This window comes from Euprymna scolopes, chromosome 12 (assembly GCF_053919585.1).
Source record: "Euprymna scolopes isolate OS-2025 chromosome 12, ASM5391958v1, whole genome shotgun sequence".
Lineage (NCBI taxonomy): Eukaryota > Metazoa > Mollusca > Cephalopoda > Sepiida > Sepiolidae > Euprymna > Euprymna scolopes.
In genome coordinates this window covers 144,290,073-144,314,622 of record NC_136493.1, presented here as the reverse complement: position 1 = coordinate 144,314,622, position 24,550 = coordinate 144,290,073, and the positions used below count along the sequence as shown (strand labels likewise).

Below are 24,550 nucleotides of genomic sequence, written 5' to 3'. Positions count from 1 at the left end.
GAAGAAAGGCGGGCCTGATCTTCTCAGACACATCCATGCCCTGCTGCTCAAAATATGGGAACAAGAGAAAATCCCTGCACAACTTAGAGATGCCCTAGTTGTCTCCATCTTTAAGAAGGGAGACAAGGCAAACTGTGAGAACTACCGGGGCATTTCTCTCCTCTCTACCACAGGGAAAGCCCTAGCTCGGGTTTTGGCCAACAGGCTTACACCCCTTGCAGAAACCATCCTTCCCGATTCCCAAAGTGGCTTTCGACCAAATAGAGGCACGATGGACATGATCTTCACTGCTCGTCAACTCCAAGAAAAGTGCAGGGAGCAAAATTTACCATTATACATGGCTTTTATAGACCTTACTAAAGCCTTTGACTCTGTGAACCGTCAAGCCCTTTGGCTGGTTCTTGCAAGGTTTGGATGCCCAGAGAGGTACATTCGGGTACTGAGACTGCTGCATGACAATATGTCAGCTACAGTCCTCAGTAGTAGTGGAGATGAAACAGAGCCCTTCAGGGTTGACACGGGAGTGAAACAGGGATGTGTCATTGCCCCAACCCTGTTCTCCATCTTCATTACTACTATCCTCCATCTTACGGACAAACATCTTCCCCATGGAGTTCGGATTATGTACAGAACCGACGGCCGACTTTTTAACATCAACAGATTTAGGGCCAAAGGTCGAACGAACACCATATCCATTATGGAGCTACAGTATGCAGACGATAACGCCCTTGTAGCCCTCTCAGAAGAGGACCTACAGTGTACACTGGTTGCCTTCACGAGGGCGTACAAACAGCTAGGACTAACAATTAATATAAAAAAAACCCAAATCCTCCATCAATCACCACCAAACAGTACTCCAGTCTCACCCCCAAACATCTCCATTGACAACGCTAGACTGGAAAATGTGGACCACTTCCCATACCTAGGCAGCATCCTATCATCAAAAGCCAACATAGATGATGAAATACAACACCGTCTCAGCTGTGCCAGTGGGGCTTTCTCAAGGCTAAGGAAGAGAGTATTTGAGAACCGTGACCTTCTGGCAAAGACCAAAATCATGGTATATAAAGCTGTCTTGCTGCCCACTCTTCTCTATGGATCGGAGACCTGGACCACATACAGGAGGCACGTAAAAACCCTGGAGACGTACCACCAAAGATGCCTCCGAAAAATCCTCAGAATTAGTTGGAAGGACCGACGCACCAACACCAGCGTCCTGAGTGAGGCTGACATTCCCACTATCACCGCTACTGTTGCTCAACGCCAGCTCAGATGGACTGGTCATGTTGTCCGAATGCCGGATCTCCGCCTCCCAAAACAGATTTTCTACTCTCAGCTTGTTGAGGGAAAGCGTGCCCAGGGTGGCCATAAGATGAGGTATAAGGACAACATCAAAGCAAATCTAAAGCGGTTTCACATGGACCTTAAGACATGGGAGGACGTGGCTGGGAGCAGGTTGGCATGGAGGAGCGCTGTCCACAAAGGTGCTGCGCTTTATAGTAGTGACCTAAATAAAGCTGCTGAGGATAGGCGCAAGCACAGAAAGGACAGATTATTAACCAGACACACCCAACCCCACCCCACCACCACTACCTTTATCTGCCCAAATTGCACAAGACAAATTGGGTCTAGGATTGGGCTCTATGCTCACCTGAGGACCCACAGAAGCCACAACGGAGGACAGTCTTACTCGGACACGAGTGACCGCCGATGATGATGATGATATATATATATATATATATATATATATATATATACACACACACCAAGCTAAATGAGTTGTCTACCTCAAGAGACGCCCATCTACCTTCACCAACCCGGTATTTACCTCTTGTTTTCTACTCTCAACCGGTAAGCAGTAAAGTTATAAGAACAAATTTTAAGAATTCAATATTGAAATGAAAAAAAATCAAAACTTTGTTTTTCCTTCTGTCGCTGCTGCTAAAAAAAAAATCCCTCGACCATGCTTATTTTGAGGCAAACGAATCTTTTATTAATGGGAAAATAACTAACATTTCCCATCTTCATATCAATCAACAACACTCTGCAACTTGGAAAACTATAAATAAACTAGCGTGAAAGGAATCAAAACTTCCACCAACAATCAAAGGTGGCAGCTGCAAACAACAGCTTGATAACTGGCTTTCTCATTTCAAAAACTTCCTTGGTAATCCTGCAAATCTGCCAGACCACGTGTTCCTCCTAAAGTTAAAATTAGTAGTGCTCTGAACATACCAACAAGAGCACACCATTACAGAGTTAAAATGTTTTCTAAAGACAATAAACAAAGCTTTAGGTCTAGACAAGATCCCAGCCATCTTGTAGAAGGACCCTATCTTTCATTAATTACTTCTCGACCTGTGTAACTATGCAAAGACCAGCCACGTTTCACTAACCATCTGGCTATGATTGCGAATCATTCCCATTCCCAAAAAGGGCGACTTGATACTACCAATGAATTATCGCGGTATTTCGTTGCTTCTATAGCAGCGAAAATCTATAAAGCTTCTTCTCAATTGTATTCGCTCTGTAGTAGAGCCCATTCTACACAAAAACCAAAATGGTTTCCACCCAGGTCGCTCCACTCCTGAACAAATCCTCACATTGCAAAGAATAATTGAGGAAATCACATTTTGCAAGAAAACCTGCAGCTCGTATCTTTGTGGACTTCAGCAAAACTTTCAACTCCGTCAACCATAAGACTGTTCGAAATTCTTGAACGTTTTTTTTTTTTTTTTTACATGGGGCTCGTAAGCCACTCGGGGATAAGGGTTATTTTGTGTACAATAATCAATGGGATAATATCGTGGTAATAGTTGGTATTGGAGATTTGATAAAGCGTCTTACTTAAGGGGGTGATTAATCAGGAATTTGTTTATGTTGGACTTGAAGACTTTAAAGCATACTGGTAGAAATCACTGAAGCAACAAAAGTATTGTATACAAACACACTGGCCACTGTCCTGACCCCAGATGGTGAAGCAAAACCTTTCGACATTCTAGCTGGTATTCTCCAAGGTGATACACTTGCACCTTTCTTTGTCATCATTGTAATAGACTACATCATGTGTATCTCTGTGAATACAATCAATGACAATGGACTGATGTATCAACCGAGAAGTTCACGTGATCCTGCATTTTACATCACTGATTTGCTGATAACATTGCATTGCTGTCTGACAACAATGTCAAAAAAAAAAAAAAAAAAAAATGAAAACAGGAACCAATAGCTACTACATTATGCATATATATTCATAATGCCGACGTTTGACCATGACCTGGCAAATTTGATTTATTATTTTTAAACTTCACACTTTTGCACCGATTTCCTGGGCTAAAACCCAAATATAAAGTTTTGCATGGGTTCAAGTACCTTATATATGAAGTTTTATCTCTGTAGACCAAAAACTGACGGAGGAGTTTGGTAGGCAAAATTTTTTAAACAAAATATATACACATACATAAATATATATGGAAAAAGTTTTGTTTACTATAAACTTTTTACGCAAATATTATGCAAGTATAAATCATGTACAATATTTGCTTTTTAAATAAACAGAAATGTGTTTTTAATATGAATATCAATACACAAAAAAAAAACAGAATTATAGGAGTATATATATTGTTTTTATTGTCTGTTGACCGAGTTGTTTGTCTGTTGAGCTATAAAAGTTTCAATGGGTCGATAAGAAGAGAAGGCGTGAGTTGCAACGGTAAGCCCAATCCTCTGTATAAAAATCAGCTCATGTTTAAATAATTACATTTTATAATAGATTGTTGTCGGAATGTGGAGTTTGCCAGTTTCACATCGCGTTATTCTCTTTTTGAATTTTATTTATTTATTTTTGGTTTATTTAGCGTTTGCTGTTGCCTTTTTTTTTTTTCTTTCCTGAAATCCACTTGTAAAATTTCTCCACAAGCAAGAAACGGGACTATTCAAGCTTGATAGACCAACAGAAATCGCACTATTTAAACTCCAAAACCTAACCTAAATTATAACCACATATTTACCGTAACAGTCGTCATACCAATTCTCAGAAAGCTTGAAAACAATAAGATTTGCATAATTTCCACGAGCAAAGTTTTTATTTTTCAAAATATCTATAGAACACGTTACCGCGGGACTGCTTCTCTGTAGATTACAACATAGTCGTCTTCAATATCAATGTCAATAACCCCTTCTTATAAACGGCCGCCAAAATCAAACTTAGTTCATTCATTCCATTCATCACTTTTAGTACTCTCATAATAGTCATCTTTCAACTGGCAGCTATCTCCTCTCATTAACCCTTACCCTCGAGTGGCTTTCGGCCTTGATTAGCGGTGACCCATTGATATAAATTAAATTTAAAAATAAATTGATAAATAAATTGAAGTGTTAAAAACAACTTGTAGATCGCAGCAGGTGCAGGTGGTCGCATTAAAAGAAAACAAAAAAGTGGGCGGAGTCATCGTTTGATTAACGCAATCAACTCAAATTAATTTTTTTTAATTAATTAATTTCAGTTAAAATTTATCTAAACATTTTTTTTTCTTTTTTTACTTGTTAATAAATTATTTAATTAAAAAAAAAAACTTCTCGTTTACACAGCTCGCATGATTCTCACAGAAAAGCCGGTTGAAAAAGGAAGCGATGAACTTTGGACACCGTCGTTTGTTCAATTCGAATTAAACATGTCGAGTTTTCGCTTCTTGTTGGAACCGGCTCTCTTGGATTTTACCATCCAATGGGTTTGTTGGGCAGTTGCGGCAGCTTTAAAAACCGAGAAATTCTACGATGCTGCAGGTAAAGCCGTACACATTAATTTTAATTTTATTTTTACTGCATTTTTCCCTCCTAACTAAAGCACGAGGAATAAATTATTCACGAACACCGTTTGTTATATAAACAGTGTTTTTTGGGTATTATTATACAAACACCGTGACAGCGTTAGGGTTAGGGGTTAGGTTTAGGTTTAGGGTTAGGGTTAGGGTTAATTCGCTGTCACGGTGTTTGTATAGTTTTACCGTTTTTTGTTTGTTTTACGTATATTTTGTAGTTTTTTCCGTTTTCTTTAAATTCTTCAGTAAAAAATAGTTGGTTTCCTAATGTATGAATGCTTTGAAAGTTTTAAGTCTTCAACTTTAAAAGAAAATAAACTTAATTAAATTGTAATCTTTCATATTTTTCCTTGTCCATTTTTACTTGCTTCTTACCGACTGCACACATTGAACAGATTTTTTATCTCAACCTGCAAGAAAATAAGCACAATTATTTTATTCATGACATGTTCCTGGCGTTATATTACTATACACATAGATTCGAAAAAGTTGTCAAAAACAAATACATAAAAAGTGTTATCAAAGGCAGGTACGTGTACAGTTTAATCAAGACATTAAAAAATGAAAATATCGAAGAAACATTATATTGTACGTATCCGTTTTGGATTGAAGATCTCCGAAAAAAAGATCTCGGGTTTGTATTACTGTACACATACATTCGAAAAAGTTGTCAAAAAACAAATATATAACAAATAAATGTTATCAAAGGCAAGATAAGTTACTTTTCTACCAAACTGGATATATTTTTCGTGTTTTTATTCAATTTAACATGTTTATTCAGCTCGAAAACCATACAGTGTTTACCGATGTATTCGAAAATTCAAGATGGCGTCTTATTCTCTCTTTAACACGGTAAGTGTGGGAAAAGATGTTATAAATAAAAAACCGGATAAAATACTGTTAGAAACTCGCTCAGTATATGTTACTGTGACATAGGTTGACATATATTCGGCGAGTTTTTAATAGTATTTTGTATAGTTTTTTTATTTATAACACCTTTTTCCATACTTACGGTGTTAAAGAGGGTGTAGGACGCCATCTTGAATTTTCGAATACATCGGTAAACACTGTATGCTTTTCGAGCTGAATAAACATGTTACATTGAATAAAAACACGAAAAATATATCCAGTTTGATAGAAAAGTAACTTATCTTGCCTTTGATAACATTTATTTGTTATATATTTGTTTTTTGACAACTTTTTCGAATGTATGTGTACAGTAATACAAACCCCCAAAAAATTTTTTAAAAAGTTATCTCCCCGTGGTGTGTTAAAAATTTCCATAATGGCCGACTTAATGCGCTCTCATAAAAGCGTGTTTTTCCGCTGTAAAAAAAAATAAATAAAAATAAAAACTACTTGATCATTTAAATGAAATCTTGGGTTTGTATTACTGTACACATAGATTCGAAAAAGTTGTCAAAAAACAAATATATAACAAATAAATGTTATCAAAGGCAAGATAAGTTACTTTTCTACCTAACTGGATATATTTTTTGTGTTTTTATTCAGTGTAACATGTTTATTCAGCTCGAAAAGCATACAGTGTTTACCGATGTATTGGAAAATTCAAAATGGCGCCCGACTCTCTTTAACACGGTAAGTGTGGGAAAAGATGTTATAAATAATAAACTAGACAAAATACTGTTAGAAATTCGCTCAATATATGTTACCGTGACATAAGTTGACATATATTCGGTGTTTTTTTTTAAATAGTATTTTGTCTAGTTTATTATTTATAACACCTTTTCCCAAACTTACCATGTTAAAGAGAGTGTCGGGCGCCATTTTGAATTTTCCAATACATCGGTAAACACTGCATGTTTTCGAGCTGAATAAACATGTTACATTGAATAAAAACACAAAAAATGTATCCAGTTTGGTAGAAAAATAACTTATCTTGCCTTTGATAATATTTATTTGTTATATATTTGTTGTTTTGACAATTTTTTCGAATCTGTGTACAGTAATACAAACCCAAAACGTCATATTCCAAAAATCACGTAAATCGATCAAGTAGTTTGTTTTTTTTTTATTTAAGAAAATCAAATATTATAAGAAATTTTATCGAAGAAAACTTCCCACCATCTTGTTTTTGAATGATTTTTTTTTTAAATTTTTTTTTATTACATTTTCACCCCAAACAAGGCAAATTGCCACTTTGGTGTAGGGGGCTACTATCAGGGGCAACAACTACTGGGGTACTATGTAGGGATTTGGGCAGCAAGATGTCGGTTCACGTTACACTTGAACTTCTGCAGTCTGCACATCAGTACTGTTGGGGAAGCAAGGACCTGGAATTGAATTCCAGAGTCTAGCGGTTCTGGGGAAGAAACTATTGGAGTAAAAAGATCTTTTAGGGATCTCTACAGTGTGGGGGTGGGATTTAGCAGCCTGTCGGGTTTGTCGAAGGTGCTCACGTCGTGGGGGCACAAGTGATTGCAGTTCGTCAGAGCATTCACCACTAAAATACTTGTAGAAAAGGCAGGGGGATGCAACATTGCAACACACACTGCTAGCGACACCTATTGGGAATATAAGATCGGCAAGGGGGCAGACAATCGACTTTCCACACTATATAAAAAAAACTTGGAAAATTAAGACATAAGTTTTTGAGGATGTTGAAAACGAAAATAACGTTTAAAATTCCAGCAAACGAGTAGTTTCCAAGATATGAAGAATTTTACGTAAATTGAGCACCCACACGTGTAAAACTTGAATTTAAGCCGCTGAAATACACATTTGCCGAATTTTTGTTGGAGGAGCGTCAACGTTAACGCTAGCAGTGTATCATTCAAAAACAACATGTTGGGAAGTTTTTCTTCGATAAAATTTCTCATAATATTTGATTTTCTTAAATAAAAAAAACTACTTGATCGATTTACGTGGTTTTTGGAATATGACATTTTCATGCAGTGACAAGTACGTAGATTATAAAGATTTTTTTCAGATTTTTATAGTAAAAAAGATTACTAGTGGCCCATTTATAGACTTGCACCTTGATTACCCCCCCGCCAAAAAAAAAAAAACGAAAAACATAAAAATGCTCGTGAAAACTTAATTTTTAGATCAATTAAAAAGCATTAAAAACTAGATAACACAAAAAAAATCTTGAACCATTTTTCTTCAATTTTTTTTTTTTTTTTTTAACTTTCTTATTTCAAATGTCTGCTAAAGATTCCTCCGATGTGACAAGTTACTTTACTACACACGTGCGTGCATGAGAAAAGCATTAACGAAAGCGGTGAAATGGCGCAAAATAGTCCCAGGGTCCAGGGGTTAATATTATGCAAACGGTAAATTTGAGACAGGTTTAAATGTCAGATTCGTTTTCATCAGCCTCGATGACCCCTAAAGACACAAACTAAAATGGTCGGCGTTGTGTTAGTTAAAATAAACATCTACAAAAAACATTCAGATAGGTAGAAGAATAAATTAGCTTGCCTTTAGTAACATTTGTTGAATATTTACCCATCCCTCACGTTTGGGGGAGGGGGGATCTCGAATCAACGATATACCTGTCTTTATATATATATATATATATATATATACATACATACATTACTCCCTATTTTTATTTTTTTCTGTGGTTGTTCGAAATAATAATAATCTAAAATTTCAATTAAAAGTCTTATCTACTTGATTGTCATGGCGAAATTAGTAACATTATAGGCACAGGCAAAAATAGGGGGACCTAGTTTTGAAAGCCGATTTATCATAATTTTTTGTAGGTCACCGGCTACTTTTTGATTGTTTCCTAAAGGAAAAAAATATCTGTCCACGTGAAAAAAAAGTTATGAAAAATGTTTTCACGGCGAGCTAAGTAATTTTGAAGTTAATTTTTTTTTTTTTTTTTTTTACATAGGCATCACCACTTATCAAGGCCAAAAGGCCACTCGAGGATAAGGGTTACAGAGTGTACAGTAGAAATTGGACAATATAGTAATTGTTAGTAATGGAAATTCTGTAAATTTGTTAACTTATATGGAACGGCTCATCAAAAACTTGTTTACGTTGGACTTGAAGACAACCATATTGTAGTCAGCTGGAAAGCAGGAAAACGGAAGACAATTCCATAGACGTGCAGTTCTAAGAAAGAAGCTTTGTTCATGGAATCTACGTTTAGGTACAGATAAAGAGTGGGGGAAATTGTTGACGGTGTTTTCTGCTAGACAGGTGTTTCTTGTGAAAGGTTGGCGAGGGGGGGGACCATAGAATGGAGCTCAATCGATCACTTGCTATGAAAATAATGATAAAGCAGAGACAAACTCACAACATCTTTTCTGTGAGATAGAGGTTGCAAGGGAGAGAAAAGGACATTCCCTACGAGGCTACGAAGTCTATTTTGAACTCTATCAAGGCAGGATAAGTCCTTTCTAGCAGCTCCTTCCCAGATGTGGCAACAGTACTCCATCCTTGGACGTATCTGGCTCTTATATAGATAGAGAATTGCATCAGCAGTGAGATATCTACTGGATCGATAGAAAGATCCCACCATTTTTCCAGTGGCCTTGGCAACGGATTTAACGTATGCGTGGAATTTAAGATCAGGAGTAAAGGTCAAGCCCAGAAGCTTGTCAAAACATGAGGCCTCCCCAAGACGAGGGCCATTCATTTCAATTGATGTCAGATGGGGATCAGAGCGTTGATGATGTAAAGATAAAAGCTTGGTTTTCGATGCAATAAAAGTATCAAGCCACCTCTTTCCCCATTGTACCACTTGGTCAAGATAAGAGGACAGAGAATTGGAGAGAACTTGGTAGTTTACGGTCTTAGGTGTGCTACCATAGATAGTAGTGTCATCAGCATAAATGTCTATGAATGATGTAAAGATGTGATTTGGAAGATCATTAATGTAGATCAGGAAGAGAGTTGGGCCCAGGATGGACCCCTGAAGGACTCCAGCATTAATACTGTGAACTTCTGATTTTAGCCTATCAACACTACTCTTATGAACCTATCAGAGAAATGATTTAATAATTGAGAAGATATTTCCAGCTATACCGTAGCTGGAGATCTTGTGAAGTAAACCTTTATGCCATACCTTATCAAAGGCCTTTGATATGTCAAGAACAATTGCCCTAGAAAGTTAGCCTCCGTCGAGAGATTCGCTAATCCTATGAGATATAACTGTAAGCTCATCTGTTGTAGATTTAGCAGAACGGAAACCATATTGCATGTCACTAAGAAAGTTATATTTGCTGAGATGGTTGATTACTTCTCTATTTAACAGAGATTCCAGCAACTTACTCGTGACGCACAGGAGACTTATTGGCGATCACCATAATTCTTAAATACAGAGCATACTGATGAGATTTTCCAGGGTGATGAGAAGCAATTCTCCTTAAGACAATGTTTAAACAGTTTTATAAGTACGGGCGCTAGTTCAGGTTGAAGTCTTTTGAGTACTATAATTGGAATACCATCAGGGCTGGTTGCTTTACTGGAATCAAGGTTTTTGATTAGATTGACAACATCATGTACAGATATTTGTATATCACATAGCATGTTTTCTGATACAGGAGGAAATATTGGGGGTTGGCGGCCTTGATCGCAAAGGGTAGAATTAGCTGCAAAGTTCTTGGCAAAGGGTTTGGCTTTGTTTGATGCTGACGAGATTACCTCAGGTCCATTGATGATAGTTGGGATAGAACACACGCTTCTGTTCAGGATTCTGTTTGCTATTTGCCAAAACTGGTGGGTACCAAGCCGCTGCTTAGTACCCACCAATTCATTGTAAAAATCCTTTAAAAGATAAATATTAGTTTTCTGGGTCTATTTCAAAGATAATTAGTAAAGTCATAAGATATTGAATTAAATTAAAAAAAAAAAAAAAAAACACCTTGTTTGTGCAAAAAAAAAAAAAACTTAATTAGCCCTCAAAAAGCAAGTAATTTACTGGTCGCCAAAAATGCAACAAACTAAAAAAAATATAAACACGATTATAAGGAGGCCCAAAATTTAAGCCAATCGAAACGCTGTTTCAAAATGAAGTCATGATAGTTAAATGAGGTAGGGGTGTCAGATTTTTTTTTTTTTTTCCGAGACGTGCATCCATACATTCCTATTCTGAACATTTGTATCAATTTTTATCACTTTTTAATTTAATTATTTTTTATGTTCTTGTTTTTAAATTTTTTTAAATTATTGTTCGAGATTATATAAAAATTATGTTACGCCGAAAGTTTCACATTCTTGCAAGGAAATTATTAAGATCTTGCATATAAAAATTATGCGAAATCTGTAATTTAAAAAAAAAAAGTAATATTTTTGCTATTATAATTTTTTAGTGTGAAAATATTAAATAAACAATGCTTAACTCAATGGTAATATTGGTAGTTCGAGAAATTCATTTTTCTTTGAGTTATATCGAATTCATTAATGCAGACTTTAGGGGCTTTTTTTGTAATGTTCCTGTAAAAAATTTTTTTTTTTTGTTACAAATTACGATGCTTTATTTATATAAAAAAAGCAAAAATAAATTCTTGCGTTTTTTATTTACTACTGAAAATTATAACATTAGTGAATGTATTTTTTATTTAAACAAAATAATACATTTCCACTCAGATTTTAATAAAAAAATAATTAGTTCATTATATTCCGTGATCATTATTTGATAAATACTGAAAATTTCATTAAAATTGGTTGATTTCCTGATTTTTGGTGAATTTTTAAGTTAAGGGAAGGGTCAAAATGTTTATACATTTTGAGCATCGGCATTCATTTTGCCCGTATCTAGTAACATATTACATTATTACATAAACATTTACTTTCACGATCCAACATTATTATTTTCAAGTCCTCTAACTTCATGCAGTTACCTTCCCTGTTATGAGAATTACTCTGTTTATTATTTACTTGCAAAGATAGTCGTGCATTGTGAGGGATTTTGCTGTGCGCTTTGGTTCCCGCAAAGCAGGTACTCGAGCATACAGCAAAGTTCCAACCTTAATATTTGCTATGACCTTGACCTTGAAAAATGTTGTGCACCATACCTAGATGGCAGACTATTACAATGCCAGGTTTGATCATGATCGGTCCAGTGGTGTGAGCTGTAGGAGAGTTGTACACACACGAACGCTACTAAGTAAAACTGCAATTATTTTGGAAGCAGTTTTCATTAATAATGAAATGACTTAAACCCTTCATATCATAAATCATCAAAGCAGGATTCAGTTGCGTAGATACGGATCTGACATCTGTCTTTTCAATGTCCAAATGGTCATTGTGAAAAGTCAGCTTCATGCCACTGCTCAGAGCTTTCCATATCTTCTTTCACACCAACTTTTCCAGAGTTTGCCCTGCCCCCCCTCCCTCTCCACACACACTCCAGGAACCTCATTTTCAGCCCTCTTTTCCAGGATCCTTCATCATCAAAAGACTTCTTTCTTAAACAACTAACTCTCCAATTTCAATCTGCACCAAGAATACGATTCTGATATGGAGAGAGCCTCATAATCAAGGAAAGGGTATTTTTTTTTTTTTTTTACTTTAACGGCAATTCGGTTTTCGAGTATGCTGAAAACGAATATCACATTTAAATTTGGGGGCGACAAGTAGTTTTCTGGATATTAAGACCTTTATTATACAATGTAATCCCTTATGTTTTCACTCGCGGTCATGTTTTTTCCCAACTGAACAAGTCTTGTTAAGAATGGCAACGGCTACTGAAATTTATTAAGTACTATGTTAGGAAAAAATGTCTTAATATTCAGAAAACTACTTGTCTGCCTCAAATTTGAATGTGATATTCATTTTCAGCATACCCGAAAACTTGTAAAAGTCATCAATTTAATGATGAATGTTTAGTTGCGGTTAAAGTAAAAAAAAAAAAAAATTACTGAGGAAAATATCAAGAAACTCCTGGAGATATTTGCTAAGGAGGTTGCTACAGCATATAGACAGAGGATGTGGCAGAGGGAAAAGAAAGGAGGGTGCCAACGATAAAATACCAGGACAGAAGACCCAATCATTATCACAATCAAGGAGCCACTGTCGACAGTAGGAGATATTTATACTGAGGAATGTTGCAGAGCTGGAAGAGAGGATAGCATTAACTGAATTAAGTGTGGCATCTGTGATTCCTGATATCACCTACAGTGCACCAGCATCAACATTTCACTTAAAAACCTCCAAAATAAAGAATGGCTGTGTGATTACTGCACACAGTATCCCCGATACTTAATACCCTAAGAGATGATGTTTATTGTTTTGGGTAACTGAAATTTTTGGAAAGTTAATCTGAGTTTTCAAAATATTCAACAAAATATATTTTTTTCTGAACATGAATCAAGTGTTATTTGTTTGAACAAGATATCACAAAAATATTTTCCAAATTAGTTTTAAGTTTGTTTGGACTAACTTTTGAGAACAAAACATTTCAGTGAAAAAGATGGTGCTTAATGTCTCTCCCCCCTCGAATTACCATAAATTTCAACTTTTTGTAACTTTTTCATATATTGCTAATTTCGACATGACAATTAAGTAGATAATATTGCTTTTAGTTGGAATGCGATTTTTGAATTTTCATTATATTCCAAATACCCCCCTCTCTTTTTTAATAGGATAATGAGATTTAAATTTTAATTATGACATCGTTGAGTGATTAAAAACTATGAATTGAAACAAATTATAAAACTAATTTCGTTATAGTAATCTTGTTTTGGTACATGTCCAGTTTACAACCCAATCTCCGTCACCATCATGTGGACAGGTTATGTAAGCAACCGAAAAATGCTGAAGCGAAGATAATTAATTGAAAACTTCTCCCCCGTCCCTTATGATAAGAATGGCTTTCTATGTAGAAAAACCTTAACATGGGAAAATTGGGGTTTTCTCATTGACATAATGTGTTGAAATTCATTTTCGATTTAAAAATTTTTTTTGATTTAATGGATTTCACAAAATTTCATGAAAACTTCTGACAGCTAATTGGATAATCGCTTCAACATCTTTTGGCTGCTCACATAAGATGCCTACACAATGTTGCCAGAGATTGAATAGCTACCATTGTTTTAATCTCTATTTATAATGTTCAGTTTTAGCTCTAGATTGGACAAAATCTTTAAACATGAAAAATATTCACTTCAAACTTTACTATAAAAACCTAAACATCAGTAGATATTTCACTGCCAATTTAATTTAATTTTACCTGTATAAGAGCCAAGTAGATCCTAGAATAGAATACTGTTGCCACATCTGGGCAGGAGCTGCTAGAAGCAACTTATCCTGCCTTGACAGTTCAAAATAGATTTTGTAGCCTAGTAGAGGATGTCATTTTCTCTTCCCTGAAACCTCTTTCCCACAGAAGAGATGTTGCGAGCCTGTCTCTGCTCGGTCATTATTTTCATGGCAAATGCTTGTCTGAGCTATAATCTATGGTCCCCTCTTGCAAAAAAACACACTTGTCTAGCTGAAACCACTATCAATAATTTCCTCATCTTCAAGTCCAATATAAACAAGTTTTTGATGAGCCATTCCCTTAATTAATCCAATTTATCAAATTTCCACTACTAATGATATTTTCCTATTCACTACTGTACACTCATTAGCCCTTATCCTTGAATGGCCTCCGTGCCTTGATAAGTGGTAAATCCTTTATAAAAACAAAAAAATAAAAATAAAAACTCTGTTATTTTGGAGACAACAGACATATACATAACATGATCCTGCCCGACCGAGCTTTTTAACAGTTACCAGAAGCCTTCTCAACCACAGATAGCCATGACTAATAACACACTGCCTGAGATTTTATCCTTCAAACTCTTTGCCTTAACATTTACAGGCAACATGAACTGGAACAAATGCATTGGGGACATTGCAAAGGCTGCTGTAAATAAGGTGGGTTTCCTCTACCATGCTAGAAAATTACACCTGACAGTATCCTATATCTCTGCAAGGCCACTATTCACCTACGCACAAAGTATTGTTGCCACATCGGGACTGGTACATCCACCAGTAGTCACTCCTTTGAAGACAGGGTTAAAAGTCTCAAATCTAATAGGTCAAGATATTATCAACCATGCTCCAACTTCTGTTGCAATGTTGCATCCCCCTGCTTGTTTTACAAGTACTTTTATGGATTATGCTCTGATGAACACATACTTGAAACCCGTCAAGCAGCAAAATCCTACCTCTTCGCTGTTGAAGTTCCTGGATGCCGGAATGCCTTCTACTCTAATAGCTTCTTCCGTCTGACTGCCAAACTTTGAAATTTCCTTCCTGCTTCTCTGACTGTACTAGCCAGCACTTGTTCAGAATAATAACGAAAATCGAAAGCCACAAAACTGAATTTCAATTATTAAAACGAATGGTATCTACTTAATAGTCATGTCGAAATTAGTAAAATATCCAAAAATCATGGAAAATGATAAAGTAGACAATTATTAATGAAAACATTAAGGGGGGGTAGCATATTTATGCTAGCAAATATATTATGAGGCCAATACTAATGTGTTGTCATGGAAAAAATGTGACCCAATAATGATTTGGTGTTGGAATAAACTGGGTGATGGAGGGCAGTGAAGTGTAAAACACAAAAAAAAAAAAATCATTTTATGTTCATAATAGATTGCTTTTGACCTTTTATATTTTTTGACACCTGAAAACCACATGAAGAAATTAATTGCATTATATAATGAAAGAACCATTTTGCTAAATGTATGTCTTGAATGGTTATTATAAATTACTTTTTTTTTTTTTTTTTTTTTTTTACTTAAAAATTGAGTGTACTATTTCTCATGTTTCTCATAAAAATATCGTATATTCGATCTAATATCTGTTTCATAAGATGGCATGTTTTGGACGACTTTAAAAATTGACTTCCAAACTAATCTTTGATCTCTCTCAAATCCATCATTATCACTTCCATGTTTTCCTGACTTACCCAAAAACCACCAAAATATGCTCTGCACTCGTCCCCCTATATCATCGAGATAATAATGACTAATATTCATAAGTTTGGCTTGAGACAGACATTTGTGTCATTCTCATTGCATTTTTTTTTTTCATATCAGGTCAGTGCAAAAGTTTTTGCAGATTTTTAAAATTTCATCTGGAAAATGAAAAACTGTTTTTGAAAATCGTTATTCATAACAATAACGATCTTTACTCTCTATAACTTGCTTCCATCTGTCGACTAACTTATGAATGCCTCGTTTGTAAAATTCTTTAGATTCATATGTTAAATTTGAATGTTTACTTAAGATTATCTAAATGATTCTGTAATCCTTGAAATAAGTGATAATCCTTGAGCTGATGATGAAAATATTCCACCAAGCTGTTTGAGGAAGATTTATAGGCAGTAGTTGCAATATGTAAAATTGCAAAAAGGTATATGAGGAAAATTATGATCTTCTGTCAGTAGTAACAGTGGTGGGCACACCGAAAATAGGGATCCAATTCCATATGAATAAACAGGCTACTGATTCCAAGGAAATGTCCTGCAGAGGATGGGCACTGGCCAACGAGCAAAATTATCTACAATAGTGAGTATGTAGCTGTGGCCAGCGGAAATGAGTGGAGGACCTACTATGTCCAGGTGAATATGCAAGAAACTAGAATCAGGACTGGGAAAAATTCCAGGATTTAATGTGACCATGTATTTTGGTAGTCTGACAGGAAATACATGTCTGGGTCAATTGGCATATGTCTATATTCATATCAGGCCAAAAATTGAACCGTTATCAATTTGACTGTTGCAGGCTTTCTGGGGTGCGTCAAATCAAGACCGTCTTAAAAGACAAGATGGCCGGTGGGCAAAAATAATTTAATCTGCTGACGTCATCATGGATAGTCCTTACCGGTGACACCGGTAGGCACTCGTAACGTCTTGGAGTCAGTGTAATATTTCTTTTTTTATTAAAATGCCTTCACAGTGCATCGTTCCAAATTGCTGAGGAAATTATCATAAAGGACCAAAAAGTGACGGTATTTTCATTTCCGAAAGATAAAGAATTATAATGCAGTAAAAAAAAAGTAAGGGTTTGTATTACTGTACACATAGATTCGAAAAAGTTGTCAAAAAACAAATATATAACAAATAAATGTTATCAAAGGCAAGATAAGTTACTTTTCTACCAAACTGGATATATTTTTCATGTTTTTATTCAATGTAACATGTTTATTCAGCTCGAAAACCATACAGTGTTTACCGATGTATTGGAACATTCAAGATGGCGTCTGATTCTGTCTTTAACACGGTAAGTGTGGGAAAAGATGTTATAAATAAAAAAACGGATAAAATACTGTTAAAAACTCGCTCAATATATGTTACCGTGACATAGGTTGACATATATTCAGCGGGTTTTTAATAGTATTTTGAATAGTTTTTTATTTATAACACCTTTTCCAAACTTATAGTGTTAAAGAGGGTGTGAGACGCCATCTTGAATTTTCGAATACATCGGTAAACACTGTATGTTTTTCGAGCTGAATAAACATGTTACATTGAATAAAAACACAAAAAATATATCCAGTTTGGCAGAAAAGTAACTTATCTTGCCTTTGATAACATTTATTTGTTATATATTTGTTTTTTGACAACTTTTTCGAATCTGTGTACAGTAATACAAACTCACGTATTTAAACAAACTGAAAATATGGATATAAAAAAATGATTTTGCATGTTATTTTTGTTATGTGGTGAAATAATCTTAAATAAGAAACATGATTTTTTCTTTAGGTTATTTTTTTACTGTGCAATATTTCATGAATTTATTAAAAATATTGGTTTTGATTTTGAAAAAATATTGTGGTTCATTTTGATTAAAAAATATTCATTTTGATTTAAAAAAAAGTTTAATTTTAATATTTGTTTATTGTCTTAACTCATATCAAATGTTTTGCTTGTGTTCTGCTTCAAATATTCATAATCTTACATGCATAATTTTCATTTAATTATATTAAATAAACTTCAAGTTTATTTCAAATCAAATCGTGTTCCTTCACTTTTTAAAATGTAATTTATAAGTAATTAAAGAACGCATTTTAATCTTTAAAATCTATAATACAACGAAATATTCAATTGCTAATATACTTAAACAAATAACTTGTGTTTTTTTTTTAATTATTTTTTTATTATTAATATTAGATGAGTTTCAGTATAAATCATCGTGTTCTTTCTTTATTTCTTTATTTTAATCCAATTTTGAAGTTTTGTAACGCTGTCTGTAAAAATTACTGTTCATTATTGACAGTCTAAGAGTTCCACATATCTTGCTTCTTGGGACCTCGGCGATGACGTCATTTTTTCAGCTGGCCGGCCATCTTTATAACGAAGGCCACGGTCAAATTGTGAAAATGCAGGAAAATTCTCTTCCGACAAGAAAGAGGCAAATACCGGCTCTGATGTGCAATAGACATATCGCACCAGATAAGTTTGTCCAAAAATGGAATTGATACTTTTTTCAGTGGAATAGCCGAAGTAGAGATTAAATGATTTTCTTGTTCCAAAGCAATGTAAGCATAGTCGAGTGATTCATTTTGTTGAGATTACAAGAATAGGAGAGTGCATCAGCTAAAACTTTGAGATCATCAAATATTGAATATCTGAAGAATATTGTGTAACAAAATTCATCTGCCGTAGTTTTTTTTTTTTTTTTTTTTTTTTTTTTACAGTGGTCACCACTTATCAAGGCCCGGAAGCCACTCAGGGATAAAGGTTATTGCAAGTACATTACGTTAGTGTGGAGATTTGATGAAGTGTTTACTTAAGGGGGCGGTTCATTAGGAATTTGTTAACGTTGGACTTGAACACATCCAAGTTGTAGTCAGGTGGGAAGCAGGCAGACGGAACAGAAAAAGGCGTGCAGTTCTAAGAAAGAAGCTTTGTTCATGGAATCCACGTTTTGATTTAGGTACAGGTAAAGAGTGGGGGAAATTTTTCACAGTGGATTCAGCTAGAGGGGTGTTTTTCGTGAAAGATTGGCAAGGGGGGACTAGAGATTGGAGTTCAGACGAGTACCTGCCATGGAAATAACGATAAAACAAGGATAGGCTCGCAACGTCTCTTCTGTGGGAGAGAGGTTGCAGGGTAGAGAAAAGGGCATCCCCCACTAAGCCACAAAGTCTATTTTGTACTCTGTCAAGGCAGGATAGGCTGTTTTTAGCAGCTCCTGCCCAGATATGGCAGCAGTATTCCATCCTTGGATGTACTTGGCTTTTATATAGATAGAGTTCTCTCGGAGTAGGTTTCCCCAAAAAAGATCATGTAAGAGAAGCAGTCAAAGGTTTGTGATCCCAAAAAGATATTGAATTGTCTCCCTTCCAACATGAAACAAATGTTTTACTGCTAAATATATAGTGAGTAATAAAAATACTGTATTTATGCTGGGAAGTATTTGGCTTAGCGGAAAAGAAGGACAGTGCTTGCATTTGACCATCCACTAACTGATGGAGTACAGTTCCAAGAGCAACATCAGAAGCATTGGTTGAAAGAAGAAGCTTGGCTATTGTGTTGGAGTCAATGAAAGAAAGTTTTGTAAAATGCGTTAGGGCCGTTTTGAACGCATAAAAAGATGCCAGGGCTTTGTCTGTGAGAGACGAGGTTTTCGTATGCATGTGCAGCAAGTCTGTAAGCTTGGACAAGTGATGTGAACAGTTAGGAATGAAACAACGGTAGTAGTTTATGAGTCAAATGTAACGATATAGTTGATGCAAAGAGGTGGGTACAGGAAAATCTTGGATTGCTTGCACTTTCAACGGCAAGGGTGTAATCCAGATTTATTGATTTGGTGTCCAAGGAAGTCAAGAGAATGAATGCTGAATTCGCACTTTGCAACATTGATTTTTAATCCGAAGGATTTTAAGTGTTGGAAAACCTTGGTTACAGGAGTTCTTTCTGGGAGGAACTTGCAATCAGTATATTGTTGATATGTGTGAAAACGAAGGGTAATCTGCAAAGTACTTCGTCGATAAACTTTTTAAAAGCCTGGGCTGCATTACATAATCTAAAAGGTAGATGCATGAATTCATACAGTCTAAAAAGACAACAGATCACCATTTAAGAAATATCTTCTTCAGCAACAGGTATTTGGTTGTAGGCATGAACCAAATCAATCCATGAAAAAACGTTAGAACGAAGAATAAAAGTCGTGCCAATGCAGAATTAGATATCTATCGGGCACGGTGGCTATGTTGAGAGCGTGGTAATCTCTGCAAGGTCTCTAGTCTCTCTCCAATTTCTTGTGAACCATGTGAGGTGTAGATGACCATGGGCTATTTGAGGGCCATATTATTTTGAAGTCCATCATGTGCTGAAATTCTAAGGGAGTGAGATCCAGTTTTCTGGGGCACAAATGGTGAGGTTTGACGGCAAGTGCTCGTCTAAGCTCCAATCTCTGGTCCCGACTCGCCAATCTTTCGCAAAAAACACCCGTTTAGCTGAAACCACTGTCGATAATTTTCCCTATTCTTTATCTGTGCCTAAATCAAAACGTAGATTTCATGAACAAAGCTTCTTTCTTAGAAGTGCACGCCTGTGGAACTCTCTTCCGTTTGCCTGTTTCCCACTTGACTACAACTTGGATGTCTTCAAGTCCAACATAAACAAATTCCTGATAAACCGCCCCCTTAAGTAAGACACTTTATCAAATCTCCATTACTAACGATTATTACGATATTATCCCATTGACTACTGTACACGTAATAACCCTTATCCCCAAATGGCTTCCGGGCCTTGATAAATGGTGACCTCCATGTAAAAAAACAAAAAAAAACAACAGTTGTGATATGGTGGCGTACATGATACTTGATATCTTCTGAGTGAGATTAGGAAACTGTTTCAACAGGTGAGCAAAAACTGTATTTGATGTTGGTATGTAGATGATTGGTGTATCACAGGAAAGCATACTGCATTAGATGGAAAGAGATATGCTCGTGTGAGATAAATGATTGTTCGTATAGTTGATGGTGAGGTTGAAATTTGAAAGGAAATCTGCGCTAAGTATAAGTGTCTACAGTGAGGATTCAGCTGCTGTATTGTCGTGATGATGTGGTCAGAATCACACTTACAGCTGCGCCCATATTCATGAGAAATGTTTGACGAGAGACTGTATCGGATATGTAAAGTAGGTGATGTGGTTGGAGAGATAGGGTACAATTCGTCATGCAATCTACCCAGTTTATCTGTTTAAATGGTCTGGTTGCATTTTCACGCCTTTTTCGTGAATCTCCATTGATAGTAACACCAGGCAGATCTTGAGGTTGACCTGTGTCACTGTGATGGACGTCTGCCTTGGAAGTTGTATCTGTGGTTCAAATGTGAAAGTCTGTCTGTCAAAAGAGCTTCTATCGCTTTGGTGAGGGTGGCAATTTCTGACGGTTCCAGGTTGGAATTATGGAGAAACTGCAGGAGCAATTCCGGTCACAATGGTCGGTACCGCAAAGGCTCTGTGATAGTTATCGGCAATGTGGTATGCTATTATAGTCAATTGAGTGAAATCTTTGTCTCTAATGACCATGGACAGCATTTAGGTCAACTGTTGTGACAATTTGTCCAACCACAATTGTAGGAACAAGTGGTTGTGCAAAGAAGTCTCCTCATTTATCGCAAAAGTTGGGAAGGTTTATGATCTCCCAAAGATAGGGCAGTGAAAAGCTGCTTGAACTTGGTTGTTTCCAAAGTACCGGTGCGTTCCAAAATAGCTTGCTTCAAGGCTTCATACAGATTTTCGCTGGGTGAAGCTGGTAAAATATCCTCGATTTCCTCGATGACCTCTGTAGGCAAATGCTTTCACGATACAAGTACTGGACTGAGGAAGAGATTTTTGGTGTAGCGAAAATAATTTCTGTTTGAAAAAAAAACGTGCCGCTTTTACACGTTGTATGGAGGCATCTGAAATGAAGTTTCCCTCATGTTGCAGGGTTGTTGTGATCTCTTCCTTGATGAAGTTGGAAAAAAAAAAAAGAGTTTTGCGTCGAGTTTTTCTGCTAAAATATACGCCTTTTAGGAAAAAAATATTGAAGTATTAATTCAATGGGCTAAATATTGAGGTATTAATTCAACATGGCCAAATCAGCAAAGTTTCCGACTCTGCACACATCTCTCTATACTTACTAGATTTAGTCTTCCTCTGAAGTTATCTGATCTTAACCTGTCTTTTACATATCCACCATATCATTCTCATATTCTTTCTCTCCATGCAACGCATATCCTCAACCCTCACCTCATATCATGACACTGTATACATGTGTTTGATAAACTTTTCCCTTGGTCTACAGAAAAATATAAATATGACCTTCTTTTGACAACATTCATAGATAAGGGATTATTATTACCAAATTTCATGTTTGTAAATAGGGTTGTGTGTGTGTTGGTTGGACTCGTAAGAACGTTAGGAGGCTGATCATTTTAAATCTCTGAAGAATCAACTGACAGTCCATGTATTGGAAATCTTTAAAATAAGGAGTAGTAATGGGATGATTCCAATATTTTTCCCGATTCCAATACAATTACTGATTCTATTCTAAATTCCCAATTCTACAATAACTAATTCTGATTCTTTCAAATGTCGAAATATAGTTACTTTGTTGAGGGAGGAGAGAGTTACTGCAAAAACCATGAAATACATACATATAATTTCCTAAATGTAAAAATACATTTCTAGAGATGATTCATACATTTTAGTTTTTACTAATAGTTTAAAATCAATATTTTCATTTCATCATTAATAAAACTCTTGTGATATAAAGTTTTATAAAAAAAAAAAAAAACAAATAAAACCATGAAAAGAATCGTTTTAAGTATTGGAAAATATGCACAAATTTTTATGATTCTGATACCCCAAAACGTTTTGATTTTTTTTTTTTTTTTAATTTTTTTTTTTATTCCCGATTTCGATTAACCATCCCAACACTAATAAGAGTCAGTCATAATTTTTGACATCATAGGAGTCTATTGAATCTTATACAATCTGATTCTGTAACTCTGTTTACAATCTTAAGGTCATTAGCAGCAAGACACGCATCTCATATTAGTAATGGAAGATTCGTATTATTTGGATTCATTGGACTACCGTTCTCATCTTGCGTTTTATTTTCACAACGTTTCAGTCGATGTAACCTCCGTTCTTCTTCAGGTGTATCTTGCCAAACTCAAGAATTTGGAATTTCAAACGGAACCCTTTATTTACTTAATGGGGGGTAGCATGCTCTTGCTCTGTCAGCAATGACTGTAATTTGCAATTATATTTTTTGGTCACCCACACTGAGAATTAAACCTTCCACATTCAGGAGAATATCACTTTTACAATTGATTTTTTGAAGTACTCTAACCACTGCACCACAAGTCCTTGCAGACAGTTCAAGTACAAATTTTGAGAACTTTAAATCTACTGAAACGTTGTGAAAATGATACTCAGGATGAGAACAGTAGTCCAAATAATGAGAATAACGAATCTCATCTAAAAAATTTAGGCACTAATGGAAGGATTTAATAATTTTAAACTTAAATCTGTGGTATAAATAATGTTTAGTCAAATTTCTCCAGACCAGTATATTTTCGACTGCTGCATGTACCAGCAAATTTGAATGAAAGGTTCTCGCTAGATCACCAAAGTTAAGCAACATTAAGCCTGGTCAGTACCAGATGGGTGACCAATTTGGGAATTCCAGGCACTGTATATTGTAAGATGTTTACACTTCTCTGCAAGAGTTGCAAAAACCTAACATCGTCATTTTTTTTTTTTTTTTATGACTAAAAATATTGTCATCCAAATTATAAATGGAAACATTTTTATATAGAAATGGAGACAAGTATATAAGAAATAACCATAATTGCTCTATTTATTCTCGTTTGATCTAGCTCTAACATTTGTTTTTATTTTGTTTTTTTTATTTATTATTTTTGTTTATCAAACATTGTTATATTAAAAAGAAATGGGAAGGAGACGTTTATTTGTGTTTTTATTTTATTTAACAAACTAACAATCCTTTCTTTGTTTGGTCATTTTGTTTTCATATTTTTTTCTTTCATGTTATCTTATCCGACCACTTATCTCTCGATCCCCCTCTACCTACCTCCCTCTCTCTCTTTCTCTCCCCTTTGACCTCTTCCAGCTGCCCCTTGATTAATAACATGTTCAAGAAAACCAGTTTGGCAACACAATGCACAACATTCCTTTCTGTCAAGCTTTTATGTAAGAGTTTTGAAACCTCGGTTATTATCTCAGTGGGAGCATAAATTTTGTGTCAATCTTGAACAAAACTGTCCTGAAAAAAAAAAAAACTCATTAGGGGTCATAAACAAACTGAACTCTAACTTCCTGTGACTCAGAGGAAACTATACATTCCTCCAAATTTCTGTTGATATAAACTGGAGTTTTTTTTTGTTTTTTTTTTTGCATCTTTGATTAATAACATTTTTAATAGAAGCCACATTATTCATTCTGTTTCACCAGTCATTTATGACAGATATGGGCCCATGTTCTTAAACAACAAAAATCGTATTTCCAATCGATTTTAATATTTAATCTTGATCGATATTTTAATTTTTGATTAGTCCTATTTAGAAGGAAATTTTTTACTCTCACAGTGCAAAGTTTCTATCACTCATTAAAAAAAAAAAAAGCTTTTATTTAATAAGAGACGTTTTTTATACACTGGTATTTTGATTGAATAATCAAAGTAAATTTCACAAATTGCTGCATTTGTTTCAAATCACAGAATTCGAACCTCCTTTGACCTAATTACACATTAAACTATTATTTTTAAATCGCATAAAATAAAACGAT

General features: G+C 35.3%; 1 protein-coding gene across 1 annotated transcript in view; it reads left to right on the top strand.

Moving 5' to 3' along the window:
• Positions 1–3,672: 3,672 nt before the first annotated feature.
• Positions 3,673–24,550, top strand: part of LOC145291523 (uncharacterized) — a 56,288-nt gene continuing 35,410 nt past the window's right edge. Inside the window, exons 1-2 of the mRNA XM_080137511.1 lie at positions 3,673–3,712; positions 4,591–4,785. Coding sequence (XP_079993637.1) covers positions 4,596–4,785 — 190 coding nt within the window. The 5' untranslated portion in view covers positions 3,673–3,712; positions 4,591–4,595. The remainder of the gene's footprint in view (positions 3,713–4,590; positions 4,786–24,550) is intronic.